This window comes from Sturnus vulgaris, chromosome 14 (assembly GCF_052056855.1).
Source record: "Sturnus vulgaris isolate bStuVul1 chromosome 14, bStuVul1.hap1, whole genome shotgun sequence".
NCBI lineage: Eukaryota > Metazoa > Chordata > Aves > Passeriformes > Sturnidae > Sturnus > Sturnus vulgaris.
The window spans coordinates 17282343-17301988 of record NC_142256.1 but is presented as its reverse complement, the minus strand read 5'-3'; the positions used below and the strand labels follow the sequence as shown (position 1 = coordinate 17301988).

The following is a 19646-nucleotide window of genomic DNA, read 5'->3' as shown; positions in this document are numbered from 1 at the left end:
CGTCCCGCCGCCCCTCGGGGCAGCGCCGGCACCTGGTCCGGGCAGGGGGGCAGCCCCGAGCCGAGCTCCCCTCTCGGCCCCGAGCGAGACGGCGGGCGCTCCCCGGGCCGGCGCCTTGCGGCTGTTCTGTCAGAGCAGTGAGAGCCGAGAGCCGGCAGCGGGCGGACGCGCTGCAGGGATAAAGCCTCGGGAAAAGAGGAGGGAGAGGGTTCGCGCTGCGGGTCATGTAGGGGAGCGCGGCCGTCGGGGCTGAGCTGTCCTCGCCGCTGCATCACCGCAGCCCCGCGCCTTGCAGCCTCTGCCAGCTGCCCTCGGCACTGGCATTTTTTGATTTTGTGGGTTTTTTTCACTAATAGTAAAACGTGGCGAGGTCGGACACTGCCTCCTGTAGTTAGCAAACCGGGCTCTTTGGCGGGCGAGGCGTTAAACAGAGCCCCATCTGCTTTATTTCACTAAGTAATTAATATAAGATGTGGATCACTTTAATTGTTTTACAATGCAGAAAATATACCAATAATTAACAGGCTAATGCTAACTAGATTATTTAAATCCATGAATATTTTTAAGGTATTGCCCTTTGGGGAAATTAGAGGGAAATTAGCGCTAATAGTGAAAAGTATGTGTTTACATTTGGCGTAACAACAATACAGAAAGAGAATTAAGAAAGACATCAAAAGTCTCCATCCCGTTTCTGTTATTAACTCTTCCATCTCACATTACTGTGCAGCATTTCTGAGAACAAGCAGTCTTAAAATGTTTTCCAAGTTCTATAATGTTCTTCCTTTTGAAGACCTGGCAGTTAAAATGGGTGGATTTCTGAGCCTTTCTATTCCAACTAACCAACCTAGCTTACAGATAAGGTGCTGCACAAAGGATAATTGTGCGCCATTTATAATTATTGTTTGCTTAAGCAATCCCTGAAAGGCTGAAATATTTAAACATTCACATTTCTGCTAGTCCCAGTGATGTGCTACTGTTGTTCTCAGTCCATGCATGATGGATGTCCTGGGACTAAATTGTGAGGTTTTAATGTTAGACAGGTTCTTAAAATAATTTTGGCTTCAAAAATGCCCTTTGTAATTTGAATATGTTGAAAGGAAAAAATTACTTAAACTCTTCTGAAATTGAAGCATTATTCTCAACTTGCAAAATATTTATTGCAAAATAAATGGAAAGTTACATTTTGTTACTGAGTATGGAGTGTGCTTTAAAGAATGTTTTTTTAAAAACATTTTCAGAGGCAATTTGCATTGTTTTGAATGAGCTTACTTAGAACAGAGTAGTAGCACAGGTTTAGTTAGTTAAGGAAAATGTCCATTGTGGTTGCAGTTTGTGAATACAGAGAATTCTTGAACAGTGAAGGCAATGAAGCCGCTGATAAAATCAGATCACACACCCTTTGTTACAGTATCCTAGGTCTCAACAGTCTTAGTAGGAAGATCTTCATTTTAAGGACTTCTTTTCTTACTGTTTTGTTTCTTTAAGTAATCTACCACTTTACTTATATAAATTATTATTTTTGCCTTGATTATTTGTGAGTTTTAACATATTTATATACAGTTCTGTTATTTGCATGAAATCTGAAGAGGCCAAATTTACATAACAGACTGCTCATTTTTCCAAAAGTGACTCTTTTTGGGTTTTCAAAACTTTTGTAAAACTAATAGTGAATCCATATTAAGGCTTTTAAAATCAAACCCAAAACTTTCCAACATTGTAAATTATGGACAAAGGCACTCTGGAAAGATAACACTTTTGTAGTGAATGCTCATAAACACTGGAGCATCAAAACAGTAGACTCTTAAGTTGGCTGTATTTAAAAAATCTACTTTAGTAATTAGTTAATTATTTCTATAAAATAATTCACTTGTTAAAACCCAGAAAAAATAAACAGAATGGCATATGCAGCAAGTACAATAATAGCTCTGCACCAGACAGAGAAGAATACATTAAGCTTTGCCTCACATGCAGGATTTTGACATTAAAGAGCTACAGGAATGAAGATGGCAAGTCATTCCCCCATTCTGCTCTCGGCTGTCAAGGCAGCAGAAGGATTAACTCTAGAAAAAATTAAATATACACAGTACCAGAACAATAATGGCTGGGAGAGGGACAAAAGGGCATGCTGAATAGTGGTAGAAGCCTACTAGATGTGGTGGGCCAATGGCTCACCCTGAGCAGAGCTTTCCACAGTGCAGGACCTGTACTCCAGGGATACTCAAAGTTAACTTTAGGATGGAACAAACATGATACAACTGACACTAAAGATACATCTAAAAGTGATGCTCTACAAGAACATATCCCAAATAAGTTTATTTGGAAGGAAAACTTATAAGAATTTAGATTGCTTACTTGCCAGATTGCTTTGAAATAAAATAAGGACATTTTTAGAAGGAATATTCAGTTTTCAGCTTTTTTGAATAGGAATGTGGCCCTTTTTCCAAAAATTAAACAATCCAAAGAAAAAGCTGCTTCCATGAAAGAAATATGCATGATGCAGACATACTTTTTTTTCTTTTGGCAGTTTAGGATTTCTGTGTGCTGGATGAAATCATTGAGTATCTTACAAGATTTTAGTTTTATTAATTTTTCTTTTCCCCCAACAGCTCAACATTCTCTTCTTGGAGGCTCTTTCTTTTCCTTTTGATGATAAATATGGAAAGAAAGTGGATATTGGAGGATTTTAATTTTATCTTTTTTGGTGTGCTCTGTCTCCTTTCCATAGATGGAGGTAAACTAGAACAAGTAAAATGTAAGTAGACTTCAAACAAAGCTGTCACATTCACCTAAATTGGACAGTTTCTTTCTATTTTCAGATGTGATTCAGAAAAGAATGTCCTAAGCCTTCTAACATTCTTCCTCCTTCTAATCCTGTATTTAGTAGAATCAGGTCACACCCACATATGGGGTACAGTTTCCTAAAGCTAAACAGGTTATAGTGCATCATAAAGAACATAACACATCAGTTGGAGAATCTGTTTTGTTTCAAATATCCTGAGTCAAGAGCATGCTTAGTTCTATTTAGTAACATCTGTAAACATCTGACAGATTATCTGGATGTGTCCTATGTTTAAGACTATTGTGCTTAAGTTTTCAGCTAGTGTAAAGCTTGTCCAAGACTGTTCTGTTATTTTGAAAAAACAATCTCATATGAACTGGATTAGATTCTCAACATCCTTTGAGAAAATTAGGAGTCTCTTTCTTAAAAAACTGTCAAAAACTTGATGAGAAGAATTGAAAAGAACACAAACAAAATAAAGGGAACATTTCTGCAAAGCTTGTCATCTGTGGGAGATGTTAACACATTTCAGAAGTCATGGCAAGGAGGAATAGCTACCCAAATAAGTCTAGGAGTTATTGACTGCTTCAGCCTTATTACTAGGTCTCTAGAATGCCCTCTCTACCTGCACAGGTTGGGTTTTGGCCTCCTTCTTACAAAAGACATTATTTGCCCTTGAGAAATCATTAAAATTTTTAGCCTGTCTCAGCAGCTTCTGCTTCCAAGGAAGTAGATGGGGGAAAACAAAAGAGACTGAGTTCCAGAAAGGCCCTCTGCTCCATTGAACGTACTCACAGGAAAACTATGTGCAGGAACCTTGTTCAAAGAAAGAACAGTGTGAGAAATTACCAAATTCTGGTTGTCTGCTTTTTCATATCCTGTGTTTCATTTATCATGCTTCTGTGTGAAGGGAAAGTAGATCACGGTTTCTACTAACAGTCCCTAGCTCTGGCTACTTTCTTCTAGCCCAGTAAATGTCTGTAAAAGACTGTCCCTGACTTGGATTATCACATGGAAGATGGGTATTTTGTTAAGATATACTGAAGTATAATGTATATTGTGGGTAATGAATTAAACTGAATTTGGATATCATTAGGGTAACAGAAAGGAATTCCCACATGGAAACACATAAGAAACATCCTTTTATTGTAGAGGTTTGAGGTTTCAATATGAAACCATAATGTGACAGGAAGGGACAGGACAATAATGTCTGACAGGATTCAGATATAAATGGATTTCTGCAACTGCAAGATCAGAAGTGCTTAGTGAACAAAAGATCTTAAAATATTTTGAAAGCTGATGCATAAATTATTTCAATATCTCTCTGCAGTACAACCTGGAATTTTCCTGAGTTGGACCAATTGCTTTGGTTTTGCAGTGAAGAAGTTTTGTTTCCTATAAGCCTGTCTGAGTGATCAGACACTTAAATTTTCTTACCTAAACAGGTGAAAAGATAAACTCATCTGTATGAAAGCCATTTTATCGTCATTTCAGGAGTTGCAGTTTTGGAAAAATGAGAGGCTGTGTCATTTATTTTGGTTTGGGAGGTTAGAAAAAACAGCATGTGGAATTAAGGGTCTTTCTGTTGTGTGTGTTGTGTTAATTCTCTAGGAAAAGAAAAAGTAGTTTACAGAAAACTCTGCACATCTAAATATACTTCATAAACATAGAATGGAAATTTTCATTCATAGCTCTTCCAATTTTTTACTGTTTTACAGATTCAGATACATACTGTGTGTTTCAAGATAAGAAATACCATGTAGGAGAAAGATGGCATCCTTATCTAGAGCCCTATGGCCTTGTTTACTGCGTTAATTGTCTTTGTTCAGAGGTAGGACTGCTGAGTTATTGAACCTACAACTCCTACTTGCTTCATTGATTAGAATTCTTTCTGATGTAGCTAAAATTTGACAAAGCCCAAACCTATTTTCACTAGTGGGTCATGATTATGCTGCAGGTAATAGAGGCAAGTGATCTTAGTGAAAGGAAAATACTAACAGAGAAGACCAATACTGGCAAAAATACTTGCATAGCATAGACAAAACAACTCCTTAATTAGCCAGAACCTTTGTGGGTGCTGGGCATTACATCTCGACTGATCAGGCCCCACTACCTAAGTATAATCTTTGCAGTTCCACCAATATGGATGATTATGCTGAACCTGACTTTGGAACTTTGATCTATATACAGTGCCAACATCTTCATTCAAAGCATCTGCTGCCCTAAAGTGCTGAAGGAAGAGGCTTAGATATCCCTGTTAGTAAAAGTCAAAGAGGAATGAGATGATGAAACATGAGAAAAGGTTATGGAGAGCAGAGAGAATTGGATAGGACATTAAAGGGCTACCATCAGTCGATGGCTGATGCAAAAATACAGCAGCCAGAGATCCCCATAGTATGTCATATTCAGCTGGGAGGAGGCACAAAAATGAGGGCAGTTTATGTCCGTTAGAGTACTTTAAAATAAACAGTAAGGGGTCTTAATCACTAACACATGAGACATTCCAGATGCTGAGTTCTGTCTGCTATATTTAATGCAGAATAAAGTATTCCTTGCTATTTTCCCTCCCTGCAAGTGTAAAATACTGGGCCCCTGTGCAGCATTTGCTCTGAGGGAATCTGCTACTGCAATTCAGTGTACAAACAATAGTCCCACATGTTTAGCTATGTGAGAAGAAATTATGTAGTAGGAAGGGAAGGAAAAGTCTTTGTTTAGAGCAAAAAGGACTTTCCATTCAACTTTTGTTGATGTATATGCAAAGTGGAAAACTCTCTCAAGAGTTTGTGTGGAGTAAAACACTCATTAAATCACTGGAAGAATGTGTCTTGGGAGGGGAAGAAATTAACTGGAAATCCTAGAGGTCTGGATACAAATAAATCCTCGGTGATTTTTAGAGGGATGTTAGACAGTTTAGAGGGATGGGAAAGTGCCTGATCAGGTCCTCTAGACAACATTACTGGGACCCAGACACACCCACACACTATGAGCCTCCAAAAAAGAGAGTCTGTTTAATTTTTAACTTGGGTGTGGGAGACAAAGTGATAGTTCAGGGCAGCAGGTTTAGTAAAGAAGGAAATACTACCATACTGCTTATGGTAGTTCCCAGAGCATGCAGCTCAGAAGTGGATTGCACTCTAATCCCTTGTTTGCTATGTTTTACCTTAGGTGTACCATGAGGGTGCAAAAATTAACCTGGGATAACTTCAGCAGTGAGGATGCTGAGGGATCTCTTGAATGTGATCGTGTAGTCCAGAAGGAAGATTACAAATAACAACTGCAGCATCCCCCCTCTCCTTTGAGCTTTGTCCTGGCCAAAATCATGCCCTCAGAGCACTAATCTACCATAAAATCTCCTGAAGCTTCATTCATTTTAATGAAGTTTCCTTCAGGAAGCACTCAACAATTTATAATTTTAACAAAATAAAGGCATTAGAAAACATATCATGACATAGTATAAGCACAGACCATAAACCAAATATGACAGCATAACAGATGAAAGTAAAGTGTGCTACAGATAGAAAGTAAGAGAGATCTAAGCGTAAACCATGTATGATTCCCTGGCAGGTAGGCAGAGGATCTGTAGAGTCTGATGCAGCAACTGAGTCCCTCACACTGCAGAGAAAAGCAAAAAAATCCCCAGGGGTCTCTATGTCCAGTGTATCAAAATGTCTTTGCTGGCCACAGACGTTGTGATCCACATGATGTCTGCACAAAAGTCACATCAGCCAGGCAGCAGACAGAGATCTCTGCTCTGTCTCTAAACAGTCTGTCTGTCCATCCCCCGAGCACACATGCGTCTGATGTTTAAGAAAAAAGAGAGGCAAATTAACTAAACAGAGGCCAAGTTATTCAGCCTGGAATTTACAAAAAAATAAAAAAAGCTTTCCTGTTTTTGTGTGTATGTAGTATTGTATTTTTACAAGTTATAAGTTACATACTTAAACCAGAATAAAACTAAACATAATTCAGTGCTCTCACCCTGTTTCCCCTTCCTTTTACAACCCCTCCTCCCCCCCAGTTCATAGTGGAGCCTGTTGACTGTTACTGTCAAGTAAAATTGAGAGCTTACAATTTGTCAGATCATTATTTTACTCCCTAAATACAGCAGTTTGTTGCTTTTGCTTGTGTTCATAGTGATATCTGCAGACCTTAGGCTAAATGGCCAACACTCTTTGGTACCTGGTGCAGAAATGTGACCTTGGCCCTGGCTTAGAGATCAGTGAGGCTATTCTCCCAAATATCACTGTGAATGTAGGCATAAGATCAGTCTCACTGATTGGTTAAAATAGCTCTGTCCTGCAGCAGACAGTGGAGTCTGGCTGGCAGCATGGAGCAGCAAAGTTGGCCTGCAGAATTTTATCACACCTGACCATGCACAGAAAGTAAATATTCAACTCAGGAGATTATGCAGGACTTAAAATGAAAAAGAGTAAAGTCATAGAACAGGACACATCAGAAACATGAAGCCAGGTGTGCAGGCAGTGGCAGCCTTTTTTCTACAGCAGTGCTTCACAGGCTTCCACGTCTGCTGGGCAAGCAGCTCTGCTGACTAGGGATAGTCCCTATTCTGTGAAGATCCTACAGTTTAAGATTTGCTCATCTTCTACAAAATCAGTAAATTTCATTTCAGTTCTTATTGGAAACAGATGGTGATAATAATTTTTAGTGTCTCTTTCCAAAGCAGATGCACAACTGTAGTTTGTGGCTAGCAATGATCTAAGTAGGATTCTAGCCTGTGGTCTACAGATATTTGTCAATGAATTGTTTTGAAAGAGATGACTAGAAAGGCCTATACATCTGCTGTCTAGGGAAGTCTGCACATCCACTGAAAACATTTCAGTGTTTCAGAAGGCATATGAAAATAAAGTGGGTTTAGTCCTGAATTTGAAATCGAATCCTGAATTTGTGAATTTGAAATGGATAGTCTTTTCTGGTTACAGACACCAGAGAATGAAAATTCCCTATGTTTTAGTTATAAATCAAACTTAGATGTGGTCAAATAGAATATTGTGTTAATGACATGAATAATGAACCATATTCCCAAGACTTAACTCGTATTTCTTAGAGAAATGGCTACTTACCATCTGAGTTTTTTGTCTACTGGGAAAGCAATAAAATGAAAACAAAGACTCTTCACAGTTTTCAGGAGCAATTACAGATGCTATTGTCTCTTGTGGTCTTGAACTAACCCTCAATAGGGGATGTCTCAGAGACCTACCATTTATCTGTGTCTTAGTTTTGGAAATGCAATTCCTAAGCATAATCTGCTCAAAACGAAAGGACAAATGGAAAGAAAAAGAGAAATGGAGATTGTTGCTATCAATTTTTAGACACTTCCTCAGATTTTAAGATTTTTAACAATTTGTGACCTCCAGCATAAATTCAAAGGCAATGGAAGTATCTGGGCATATCTTGGTGTGAGTGAAAGAAGAATGTTGATAAAAGGCATTTTTTAAAAAAAAAATGTTTGGATATAGAGTAGAGAACGCAGAAATTTGTAAGATAGCGCATTTCATTAAAATACTATGTACTATGTTCCATCTGCAGAATGGAAATGTTTTATGCAGCAGAATAAGATGCCCAAGTCTACACTGTGCTTCCCCTGTGCATGTACCACAGCTGTGCTGCCCACGATGCCCAGGTAATTCCTATTAGTGACAAATAGTCCTCTCTGAAATAATCATTTAATATGCTCAGTAACAACAAAATTAAATATCTGTTCTGGAAAACTTCTGTGAAGTAAACGTCCTCCTGTATCCGTTTAGGTCATGAGAGGCTTGTCCTACAGTAAGTTACAGTATTTCCCATGGTGTTTTCTGTTTAGGAAACAAGAAGTATAGATTTGTGAAAGGATCAGGTAAGCTACCAAGTCCAATCCCTTACAATCCAGGCAGAAAGTAGCAGTTGTTTCATTGACTGTCCATTTCAGACTCCTTATCTCTAGACTCCTTATCTCTAAAGTCTATCACAATAAAACACCATCCCACAAACTTTCTAGGTTTCTGGTTTTAGTGCCTTTCATAAGACCAGGCCAAAATATATGTTTATTTGCAATGGCTGTCTATTAACAAGCAATTCAAAACTGCTTTGGCAAATGTGCATTTGTATAGTGTCACTGTGCAACCAGTCTGGTAACATTCACCTTTTACATCTCAGGTTCCAGGCATAGCTTCATAATTAGTAGAAACTGTTGTAAATCATAGAAGCAGTGCTGTACAAGTTTATGACTATATAAATCCAATTGGATACTGTATAGTAAATTCTCCAGACTGTACATTTATTATATGCTCACTATTAAGAGCCACTGTATGAAAGAGACTAAGCAGGATCTTTCACAAGCCTGTACCAGCATTCCCAACATGGCTTAATGGCTGGTAGATTTGACTGGAGCTTTTCCCTAAACATCTGTCTTAGTGGCACCCCACATTTCCATTTATAAAAGAGTATTCATGCAGCATCATAGAAAGGGGTTCTACTTGGCTTTTTCCAGGGAGTTTAATTGTCTGTGGACAACAGCTGTTCCCTGTGCAAAACGTGTCAAGCAGGAGGCAGTAAGTGCACAATGGCAGAATGCACAAGAAAGTTGCTGTTCGGGTGGGATAGATGTGTTCACTGCACTTACTGGATAAATGGTATCCACATGTCAATTTTGGGTTGGATTCATCTGCCCTAACAATTATATACGCTCTCTATCAGATATTATGTGTATCAATATCTGATATAGGTACCTAGAATCCTCTTTTGGAGCTTATCTGATGCTGTGATGCTGCTTTTGTGTCTTAGGATGAGATTAAGGCCATTCAACTTTGAATCCAACTCTTTGGAGTTGGAACATCCAGCTGATGATTGGAGTTTTCTCTATAATGGTCTACTATGTAAGAAAAAATTTCTAAGGCGAAATGCTTTCTTTGGCCAACTAGAACTTAGTAAAATAGTGAAGTGTTGGGAGCACAAACTCTTCTTTTGTTTCTAGATCAAAAGAAGGACTGGTGTGCTGGCATACCCAAAATCTATTTTTCCAGCTAATCTAAAGTTCAGTTGGGAAGACAATAATCTAGATATCCATTACAGCTGTTAGAAACATGAGGGTGACTCATCTTGTCATCCAGAATGAGAAGACTTTTTTCTCTGGAGATGCCTGTCTCCACTTATTATTGAAGGAACACAGGCAAACTGGATGCTTACTTTTTTGACAGTTTAAGTTAAATCACAGAAGTCCTACTCAATAATATGCATTTGCAGTTGGGAACCTTTCCTATTATTTTTTAGTATCTCTGTATCTTATTTACTGTAGAAGCATAAATGCTTCTAGATTGATTGGTTTTGCTTCAAGTGCTCTTTGGCAATGACCTGTTTTGGCTTTTTTCTGTTCATGAGCTTGTAAATGTCATGATACCTATGAAGATTTTAAAACATTCTACAGTGATCTAGCAAGGAAAAGTAAGACCCCATGTAAACTCTCATATCCATTTTATCAAATTTCTTCCTATTCATAGTCTTCAGTTGGAATTTTGTACTCTATGTTTAAACTGATAAATATGGAAAATTATCAGAATGAGCCTTTCCTGAATTGTGATCTATTATCTTCTCTTAGCTGTTCCTAAAGTCTATTTGTAATCAATCTGCTACAAATGATGAGCCATTACATTGCTAGTTGGCACTATCTCATTAAAAATGTGAGTCCCACTAAGGTCTGTTTTCCCCCTAATCGAATCTATAACAATGTTAGGCAAAAGAGAACCAGGAGTCTCCTGTGATTTCAGGGATTGTTTGAATTCTGCTTTCTGCAATGATTATGTGCATTATATTTGGTGCTCTGTCTTCAGTGGTAATTGTTCATGCCTGATCTGAATAGGTATGTCAAGCATTCTTGCAGATCTTATGCCAGCTTTCCATTCCTATGTGTCTGGCATACAATGTCTTTTGTGCAACATTCTATAATATTCCATGATATTCATTTCTCTGGTTTTCCTGGTTATTTTTTAATGGAACGTGTGAGAGCTTTGGCCATTTGCCATCCATGTGAATTTCTCTCATAAATGGTCATTATATCTGTCACATATGTTTCCCCTCCATTTCTCAAGCTGCATTACAGAAATGCTAGTCAGAGTGACCTGGGGCTCTTCTCTTGCTTCTCTGCAGGCCTTGTACAGTGCAGCTGTGCAAATCACTGTCTCCTTATTTAATGAAGCAGAGGTAATGCCAGGAAGCAGCATATTTCATTGGACATTGAACTTCTTAGCTACCTAAGTGAAGGAGCTGTTGAAAGGATTCCTTTGAGAAAAGTTGGCACTGCTTTCTCCCTAGAATTAATGTCTTCTGCATCCATAGTGATACTGGACTCACTGACACAGAGATGCAGTGTTTGTATCCTGTCTCCCTGGCACCAGACATCATGAATCTTAAGTAGTTTTCAGACTGTGTTGTGAAGCACCTTCTACTTCCATCAGTAGTTCACCAGCTTCTACCACAGATTCTCTGCTAACCTTTTTTTTTTTAAAACCTATTCTTTCTAGCATTGGCAAAATCCAGACCTTGTTTCTTATACAGATCTATATATTCCTTCCTTTTGCAGCTCTGAAAAGTATTTTATCATCTGAACTATATTCTTCTCACCATCACACATATGTAACAAAAAACCTAGGGTCACATGGATTGGGACTCTTTTTATACACTAGTGAGATCCAAAGGACATCACATGCTTCTGAGTTTGATCTCCTTCCTTCCACCTCAGGATGCTCCAGGTATCATCAGAGGCGAGGTGATTTGTAGTCAGGGAGAGAATTCACCATCATTCTTGGATCTGGATCAGCTCTTGACCTAGAATGGACTTCAGAGCTTCAGAGCTTCTATCATGAAAATAAACTTTGTGTATGTGTTCTTCAAGCATTTATCTGTGGCTGTCTTTTATGGGACTTCTATGGACAATGCCTTTAAAGCTGGAACATTTATTGTAGATTGTATAATTTCTACATTCAACAGTTATGAATCAAAGTATTTAGTCTAGTTAAAGATCAAATATGTAAACCTAAGAAAAGCTTACAGCAGAAGCAAAAATTCACAATTGCAGGATTTAGAAAGGGTTTCCACATTGCACTTGATGGTTTGATTTCTCAGCAGATAAGGCTGCACGCTGATGTATGAATCAGCCTGTTTGGCACCAGTGTTTTCTAAGCTTGCTGCCCCGACTAAACACTGCCTTCCAAGAACATTCATTATTAGTAACATGTTTAAGCTCCTTTGGTACTATTGTTTTTCTTTATCAAATTCAAACCACTTTCCTCATGTACTTTTGTTCCTCTTTAGATACAGAAATGCCAGGCAGCACCTATGTACATAGCTGGTCTAAAGATGTACCAGATGAAGTATCTCACAACAGTGGGCTGAGAACACCTAAAAACATGTGTGGCTCTGTCTGCATGGTAGACTACAGCATGACCCAGTAATACCTGAATCTTTGAACTATTTTAGATCCAGAGACAGCGCAGAACTCACTGCACTGCAAAACCTGCTGAAGAAGCATGAAAAATGTACCTGCCATGAGCTCAGTGCTACCTTCACTCAGTGACTGAGCTACTCTAGGTTGACACCCTGCACTCTGCAGTGTAGATAAAGACTCAGCATTGCAAGGTGCAGGGCATGTACAGCACCTATTGATCTGACAGAAATTTTTAAGTAAATACAGAACATGTGTAGTGCAGCACATCTTGCACTGAATTGCAACCAAAATCTTCAACCCTCACTGTTGGAATGCTCTGATGGAGTGATTTTTCTCTTGAAGAATGCACATACGTTAAACCATTTGTTGAAGAGGTTTTGGGTTCTACCCAGCTCACACACTAGAGCTCCCAGGCTCTCAGTTCTAGTCTTCTTACCCTTCCATTCATGAACATTTTTGGGATAGAGGAAGGGATGCTGTGCCCAGCTCTTTCATTCTCTCTTACAGCTCTTCTTGCTACCACCTAACCCTTCACATATCAGCAAGTGAGAGTCCTAAAAATGGGTAGCTGTCAGATAGTTGATAGTTAAAATTAATTATTTATTTGAAAGTAAATTTGGTTTAGAAATATAATAGTATAGGCATTCCAGGGAGATGTATAATTTTTTCCTATTGATGTGTGCTTAGACAATTTGATTTGGTTTGTGATTTGCCTTTGTCACTACCTTCACAAGGAATGTTTGCTATCACAGCCACATTGAGGTTATTGCTTGTTTCCATTCTGCTTTTTTGATCATAAAAATCTATCTGTATATCAGCATCCAAAATGTATTTGAAAAAATACAAATCATCCCACATGAATGACAGAACTTCAGTTCTTTGGACTGACATGATGGGATAGGATAAGTTGCTCAGAATTTTTCCAAGATAATTTCCAAGACCTTCTAAGAGACTTCAGAGAGTATTCAGAATGCACCAAAGCTTCATTTAATTTGTTTCCTTGACAGGAGAGTGATTGGTGGATTCATATAATATTAACTTGAGAGCCGGAATTAAACTAGAGCAACCTAGAAAGTGTTTTATAAGCCCTTCAGAGTTGCTGGGTAATTGATAGGCAATTTTTTATGCAACTATAAAAGAAAACACAGGAAATTAAGCTGCTGAAAATATATTAAAATAATGTTAAGAGCTTGACTTTAGCCCTAGAAAGCTAAAACACAAGCAACAGCCTTTTTAATGTTTAAACTGAATCTACATCTTTGCCTTGAATTTGGATGAAGTTCATATTGTCTAGATAAGGTGCTACTAGTTCCTTCAAGCAATGAATTTCATACACTTTCTACCATCTGACCATATTAAAGAATAGCTGTGGTGATTAACTCTGAGTTACCCTGGAGTTTTTAGAGCTTAACCTGATCCTTGAAGTTTTTTTTGATATTAAGCATTTTGTGGCTTAATATCGTTGACACCTGCACCTCAAAAAGGCACATATGGATTTTATTTAGAACTTGTATTTGCAGTTTTTGGATAGTGCATGACTTTCCCATCCACATTTATTATTAGCCTCCTCCACTGCTTTAAAGACAACATCTTTACGCAGCTTTGGTTGTTTTTTAAAGGAACATTTACATGTCATTTTAATTTGTAATATTACAAATTTACCAAACAGATTTGTAATAATTTGGATTGTGATGCATGACTGAGGGAAAAGGCTAAATGCACATGGACTGAGGCTTGAACCACTTTCTACTGTAGTCAATCAACAGATTTCTCTTAACTTTGATAGTTTTTGGACTCAGTCTTCTGTGAGAACAGATGCAGTTACTGACTATGATATAGTCCTTCTCTCTAGAAATACTAAGAAATATGGTAGAAATATGAGACAGAAGATGAAAGGGGAAGCTGCTTTTTTGCTGTGCCACACAGAGTAGGTGTTTGGGCCAGGTTCCGAATCTATTTAGTTCAGTGGACTTCGTATCAGACCTTGAGGTGACGCATTCATGTAGAGTGGAAAGAAAAGTAGAGGGAAGAAATTAAGCAAAAGAATTTTTAGTAGGAAAGAAATCCATTTGGTCTCTTATGCTGTGGTACAATTCCCCAAGAACCTTCAGCCACAATGATTGCTTAAAATAATCCTAGCGTATCCCTAAAAGCTAACCCTGCACTGAAACAGTGTAACAGATTTTCTCTGTCTGAGTTTCTGTATTTTCATGAGGTGATCAATTAGGACTTAGTTCTGGTGATGAAGTAGCTCTAGAATATTTGTGTTTTGCCCTACTTAATGTGACAACAGTAAAAACTTTTTTATCACTGTAAAAAAAAGTCTCTTTTCAGCAGTTGGTGGTTTTCACCTTGAAACAGTCAATTTGCAATAGCAGTTTATCTCCCCATGTGCTGCTGGCTCTCTGGGATCAGTTTAGATATCCAGCCCTGAAACTGTACTAGGAGCAAGTCTGGAATACTTAGAACTGAGTTAAAGGTGCTGACAGGTTTCCTGCCTTTCTGAGGCAAAGGTATGCAAGAGGCTTTTAGAGATACTGAGGAAAGTTTGGTAGATGGGAAGATTTCTGGAAAAAATGGAACATGTTTTATCCCAGGTCACCATGACGCTTGTGCTCCACAATGTTCCTCGCTGCCTGTAAGACAGACGTTCCCTATCTACTCTCTTTTCTTTAGCACCTCTGCATTTGGCCCCTCTCACCAAGTAGCCCCAGCATAGCACCTCATACCCAAGTGGCAAAAATATGGTCACAGAACATTTCCTGCACTGAAGGTCTTTTTAGGGATGTGAACCACAGTGGCAGAATGTGGAAATCCATGTTCCCACCTATCTGCTTCTTTGCATTGGCCTTTCTGGTACAAATGAGTCAGCAGACAAACATTAATTGGATCTCTAAGTACAAAGCAAACATACTGTTGTTACTGTACCTTAGTTTGACTGGAACTGCAGGAAAATAGGCAAGTGCTCTGTGTTATATAAAGTACTACTATTTCTGCATGAAATGACACTGCATAAACACAGTAGAATATGAATTATGTGATCTTTTTTCCATATACATGCGAGGATCTTTTTTTAAGGAATATTTTTAAAATACAGTTTGGTTTGTACACATAATGTCAAGGTTAATTCAATCACCTGAGTTTTTCCAGATTTATTCAACATAACTATGATCAAAATCTCACTGTCATTCTCCTAGAATTAATCTTTTGCATTGGAGCATGAAGCCTATTATGTGAGCCTTTAACAGTATTATGAAAACCACCAAGAGACTTAATAACCAAAAATTATCCCTATATCTTTCTATGTGTATGTTACCCTACAGGATAGTTTGTTTCTAGGGAAAAGACCTGAACTCCATGAAAGAGGAGAATTAACTGTATTTTTTTAACAAAGAGATCTAGGGATATGTGCAACTCCTACCTGAGCAAAGAGTTTTCCAAAAGCAGATGTCAGGTAATGAAAGTATTTCCCATGTGTTGGGAAGCGTGTGTCCCTGAGCTGATTCAAAGAATCGAAGAAGAGAAATTCAAAGAATTTTCAGTAAGCAAAATAGGAAGAAGCACTTCTATACTTGAGTCCTGCTCCCCTGTGGCATTAGAAATGCTTGTGGTCTGCACATTTCCAAGAATTGTGTTTTATTTAATAATTGCTCTTCATGTGTGGCTTCTGAATGAGTAACCTATAATTCTAGGCACATTTTAAGTTACAAGAAAAGTAATGCAGCCTTGCATGATGCTGTTACAACTTGAGGTGTACAGAAAGCAGCATGTGACATCACTGGTCAGCTGGTGTCCAACAACTGTTTCCTGCACCAGGATACTGCCCAGAGAGCTCTAGAGTCCCTGCTGCAACTAAACTGACACTTTCAGTTCAGTGCATTAAATTGAAAAACTGACTGGGGCTACTAGGAAATGTGCAGAAGAAATGTCAGTGCAAACAGTCCTGGAGTTACAGCAAAATTCAATTGCTTCTGGATATAGTGAATATAGTGAAAATAGTGAATATATAGTGACTATAGTTCCAAAACAATCCTCAGTCTCTTGGCCTGTACATGCTTATGTTCTGTGTTGATTCAGAAAACATGTTTCATAAAATCTTCTCTGAATTCAAATTCATAATCTATCATCTGTCTGCTTTAAAAAAACCCAGATTATCTGCAAAACAATTCCAGTGTGGTAAGTTTCTTAAGGCATTAGACCTTGTGATTAATTTCATATTGTTTAGCACTTGATTGGAGTGATTAATATAATAGACAAAATGTAAAACCCAAGCCAGACTGGGCACCCAGCCTTTCTGCTGGACACTAAAAGTGTATCTTTTTCATTAACTGACAACAGGTGATTCTGAATGTTGCAGTTTAAAAGTAGTTTCTAAACCAGCAAGCCAAGAGTCTGTAGAATTTTTTTAAATGTTCTTTGCCAGATATTTTGATACTAAAATAAGCAACAGTGAGACTGTTAAGTACTAACACAATTGGACAGAATATTGTATGAGAAAAGACTTCATAGAGATGCAATAAAATCCCAGAGACCCTTCCTGAGCTGCTGTGCAGAGTCCCAGCAGACCCTGCTGAGGGTTATGAGTAGCATGAACTTTGATTGCTCCTTCATTGGCCAATGTGTGCAGTGTCCATTTCAGGAGAACTCTCACTGTAACCTGCTACTGACTGCAGGTCAGTACAGCTAAACACAATGACTATCAGAAAGCCAAAATGTCTCCTCTCCAATGGCAAGGACCGCCCAAAAGCATCTGATTTTTCTGTTTTCAGATGTCACATCAAAAACACTTTACTGATCATCATGCCATGACTGTACTGATTCTGAGGTGGTTTTTCCGGTTTGTTAGGTTTTGTACTAAATTGTTCATTAGGAATTATACTTGTACCTCTTGTCTTTATCCAGAAGGATCCAAGTTCAGCACTTAATTGATTGTAGTTAGGCCTGCATCCTAAAGCCATTCCTCAAATAAGACATTCTCCATTTCTCAAAAGGTTAGATTGCTCATATCTGGTTACTGCTTTTCCCACTCTGCACATAAATACTTTTGCAAAAGTTACCAGTGTTTCAAACATCAGGAACTACCCAAGGAATTTGTCTAAGCTATTCAAGGGATTAGTAGCAAATAACTGATGCTCTTCTGCTTCATATCCAAGTAAGTGTAAAGCATCTCAGGACCAAGTTTTTAGAACAATCCAGGAAGGAATAGAATTTTAAACATAAAAACTGAAAGATGGTGTTTCCAAAACTGACTGTGATCCATGTGATACAGAATCTGTTTCTCCTAGAAGACTGAAAAGTCAGGTATGTGTACATTTTTGACTCTTCCCTCAAACCTTGGCCCTAGGACATCTCAAGTCATGGGCAGACCATCAGGAACCCAGACAGACTTCTGTGAAAAAATATGTGGTTGGAGCAGATTCCACTGATCCAGAAAATTTCCATAAAATTTCTGTAGTTTATAAAATTCATATCTAACACTGTTTTGTCAGACTATCAGGAAAGCATTGGTACTGCAGGTCACACTGAGGTAGCATCCCTTCATGGCAAACCTTGCCATACTGTTTCTTCGCATGCTCTGTCAAATGAACTGCAATACATGAAATCTGTGAACTATACTTGTATGCACTTCTAGTTCATAGTTGACTTTCATATCAAGTTGTACTACAGGCTTTAGTTGATACAACTCCTGTTCGTATAGATCAACAGTTCCTCACAGCACAAGCATCAATCTCAAAAAAACAACATTCAAGCACATGTGGTGGCTGAATCCTGAAGGAAACGTTTCTATTGGCTTCAACAAGCCTGAAATTTACCTTGTGTGTATGGGACATCAGTGAAAAACAGCCCAGGTAGACAAAAGAAGCTGGACAGAAGCCCATGTTTGGAAGAGAGGAATGTTTGGATATAAGGATTCAGGCATACCCACCATAGTCTCCAGTTGCTTTTTAAAAAACAATTGTTTCCAAGCTAATCCATTTTTGATACAGTTATATTCTGTTGTCTGTAAAATTTGAAGGATTTATTTAGCCAGGTTTAACCTCTAAATTTACTTCAAGGATAAATTGAAATCCATGTCAGGTCGTTGAAACCCAGGTTGTACATCTTGGCCCCTGACATTACCTAATGCTAATGTTGGTGATAAATCACTGCTATCCATATTGGAGACTCGTGGTCTTATCTTGATCATGCTAAAATCGTAGGCAAATATAAGCATGGCATCTCAACTTCTATGCAGAAGTCTGAGCCCTTACAGAATAAATGCCAACCACAGAAACAGAGATATTTCGTTTTCAATTGATGCTATAACATCTTTACCCTTTACATTGTATATTGTTTCCACTGACGTGCTACGAATGCCAGAGAAAACCCTCAGATTGAACCCAGTTAATTAAAAGGATTCACATAGATGATTTACTTGGTACTTTACAGAGACAGCTAATTAAAGCAATGTTAGCACCATTAAAATGCCAGATAAAGCTTTGGGAACAGTCCTGATTAGGAAGCAAGGTTTAGAAATAGAGCTTTGAGCAATGTGGTATATTTGCAGTTAATTAATCTGATTCTAACCTGTCTTTCTAAGGCACAGAATAATGTATGCTGATAGCAGTATTAATGACAAAATTTTTAAAAGCTCACACATGGCACTTAATAAAATAATCCACATTGACTCTAATTTCACATTCTACAGGAGAATATGATATCATGGGGGAGTCTAAACTCCTCTGATTAGCCATGATTTAAAAAAAAACATTAGAAAACAAACCAAATCTGAGTTGAAGAAACACAACCGCAAAATTAGACAGAGAGAAAAACTGTACCAGACAGAAATTATATTTGGACACAGAAAATAAACAAATCCTCCTCGCAGCTCCAGGCAAATGCTGTGTTTGGAAAGGATCAGTTGTGCTCTCCAATATGCCATCTCCAATATATGACTGTATATATTTTTTTGCAATAACAAGTAATGTGGTCTTGATCTGAAAACTTCTTTAAGATCTGACTCTGTGCAATAATGAAATATGTCCAGTCACTTAATGTGCAGCATAGGACTTAAATCATGGTTTTATGTCCCATAATTAAAACTGACTTTTCTTGCAATTATTTCATCAAAGAAGACTTCAACTCCCTGAAAGGAGATTGTAGTGAAGTAGGTGTCAGTCTCATCTCCCAAGTAACAAGTGACATGATGAGAGGAAATGGCCTCAAGTTGCACCAGGGCAGGTTTACATTACATATGTTTAGAATGTTTTGACAGACAGGGTTGTGAAGCATTGGAACAGACTGCCCAGGGAAGTGGTGGCATCCTCATTCCCTGAATGTCTTCAAAAAACATATGGATATGGCACTTGGTTTAGTGGTAAACTAAGTTGTTTAGTGGTACTAAGTTGACTTGACAATCTTAATGGTTCTTTCCAACCTAAATGATCC

The 19646-nt window shown here is 38.2% G+C and overlaps 1 protein-coding gene and 1 long non-coding RNA gene across 4 annotated transcripts in view; one reads left to right on the top strand and one right to left on the bottom strand.

The window, feature by feature from the left end:
- CHRDL1 (chordin like 1) overlaps positions 1 to 19646 on the top strand; it is a 37093-nt gene that overhangs the window by 530 nt on the left and 16917 nt on the right. For all 3 annotated transcript variants that reach the window (XM_088173424.1, XM_014881557.2, XM_014881556.2), the window contains exons 2-4: positions 2607 to 2752; positions 4498 to 4610; positions 8327 to 8420. In XM_088173424.1, the coding sequence (XP_088029550.1) occupies positions 2647 to 2752; positions 4498 to 4610; positions 8327 to 8420 (313 nt within the window). In that variant the 5' untranslated portion in view covers positions 2607 to 2646. The remainder of the gene's footprint in view (positions 1 to 2606; positions 2753 to 4497; positions 4611 to 8326; positions 8421 to 19646) is intronic.
- LOC148222179 (uncharacterized) overlaps positions 1 to 19646 on the bottom strand; it is a 47700-nt gene that overhangs the window by 18149 nt on the left and 9905 nt on the right. The gene's annotated exons all lie outside the window — the stretch shown is intronic.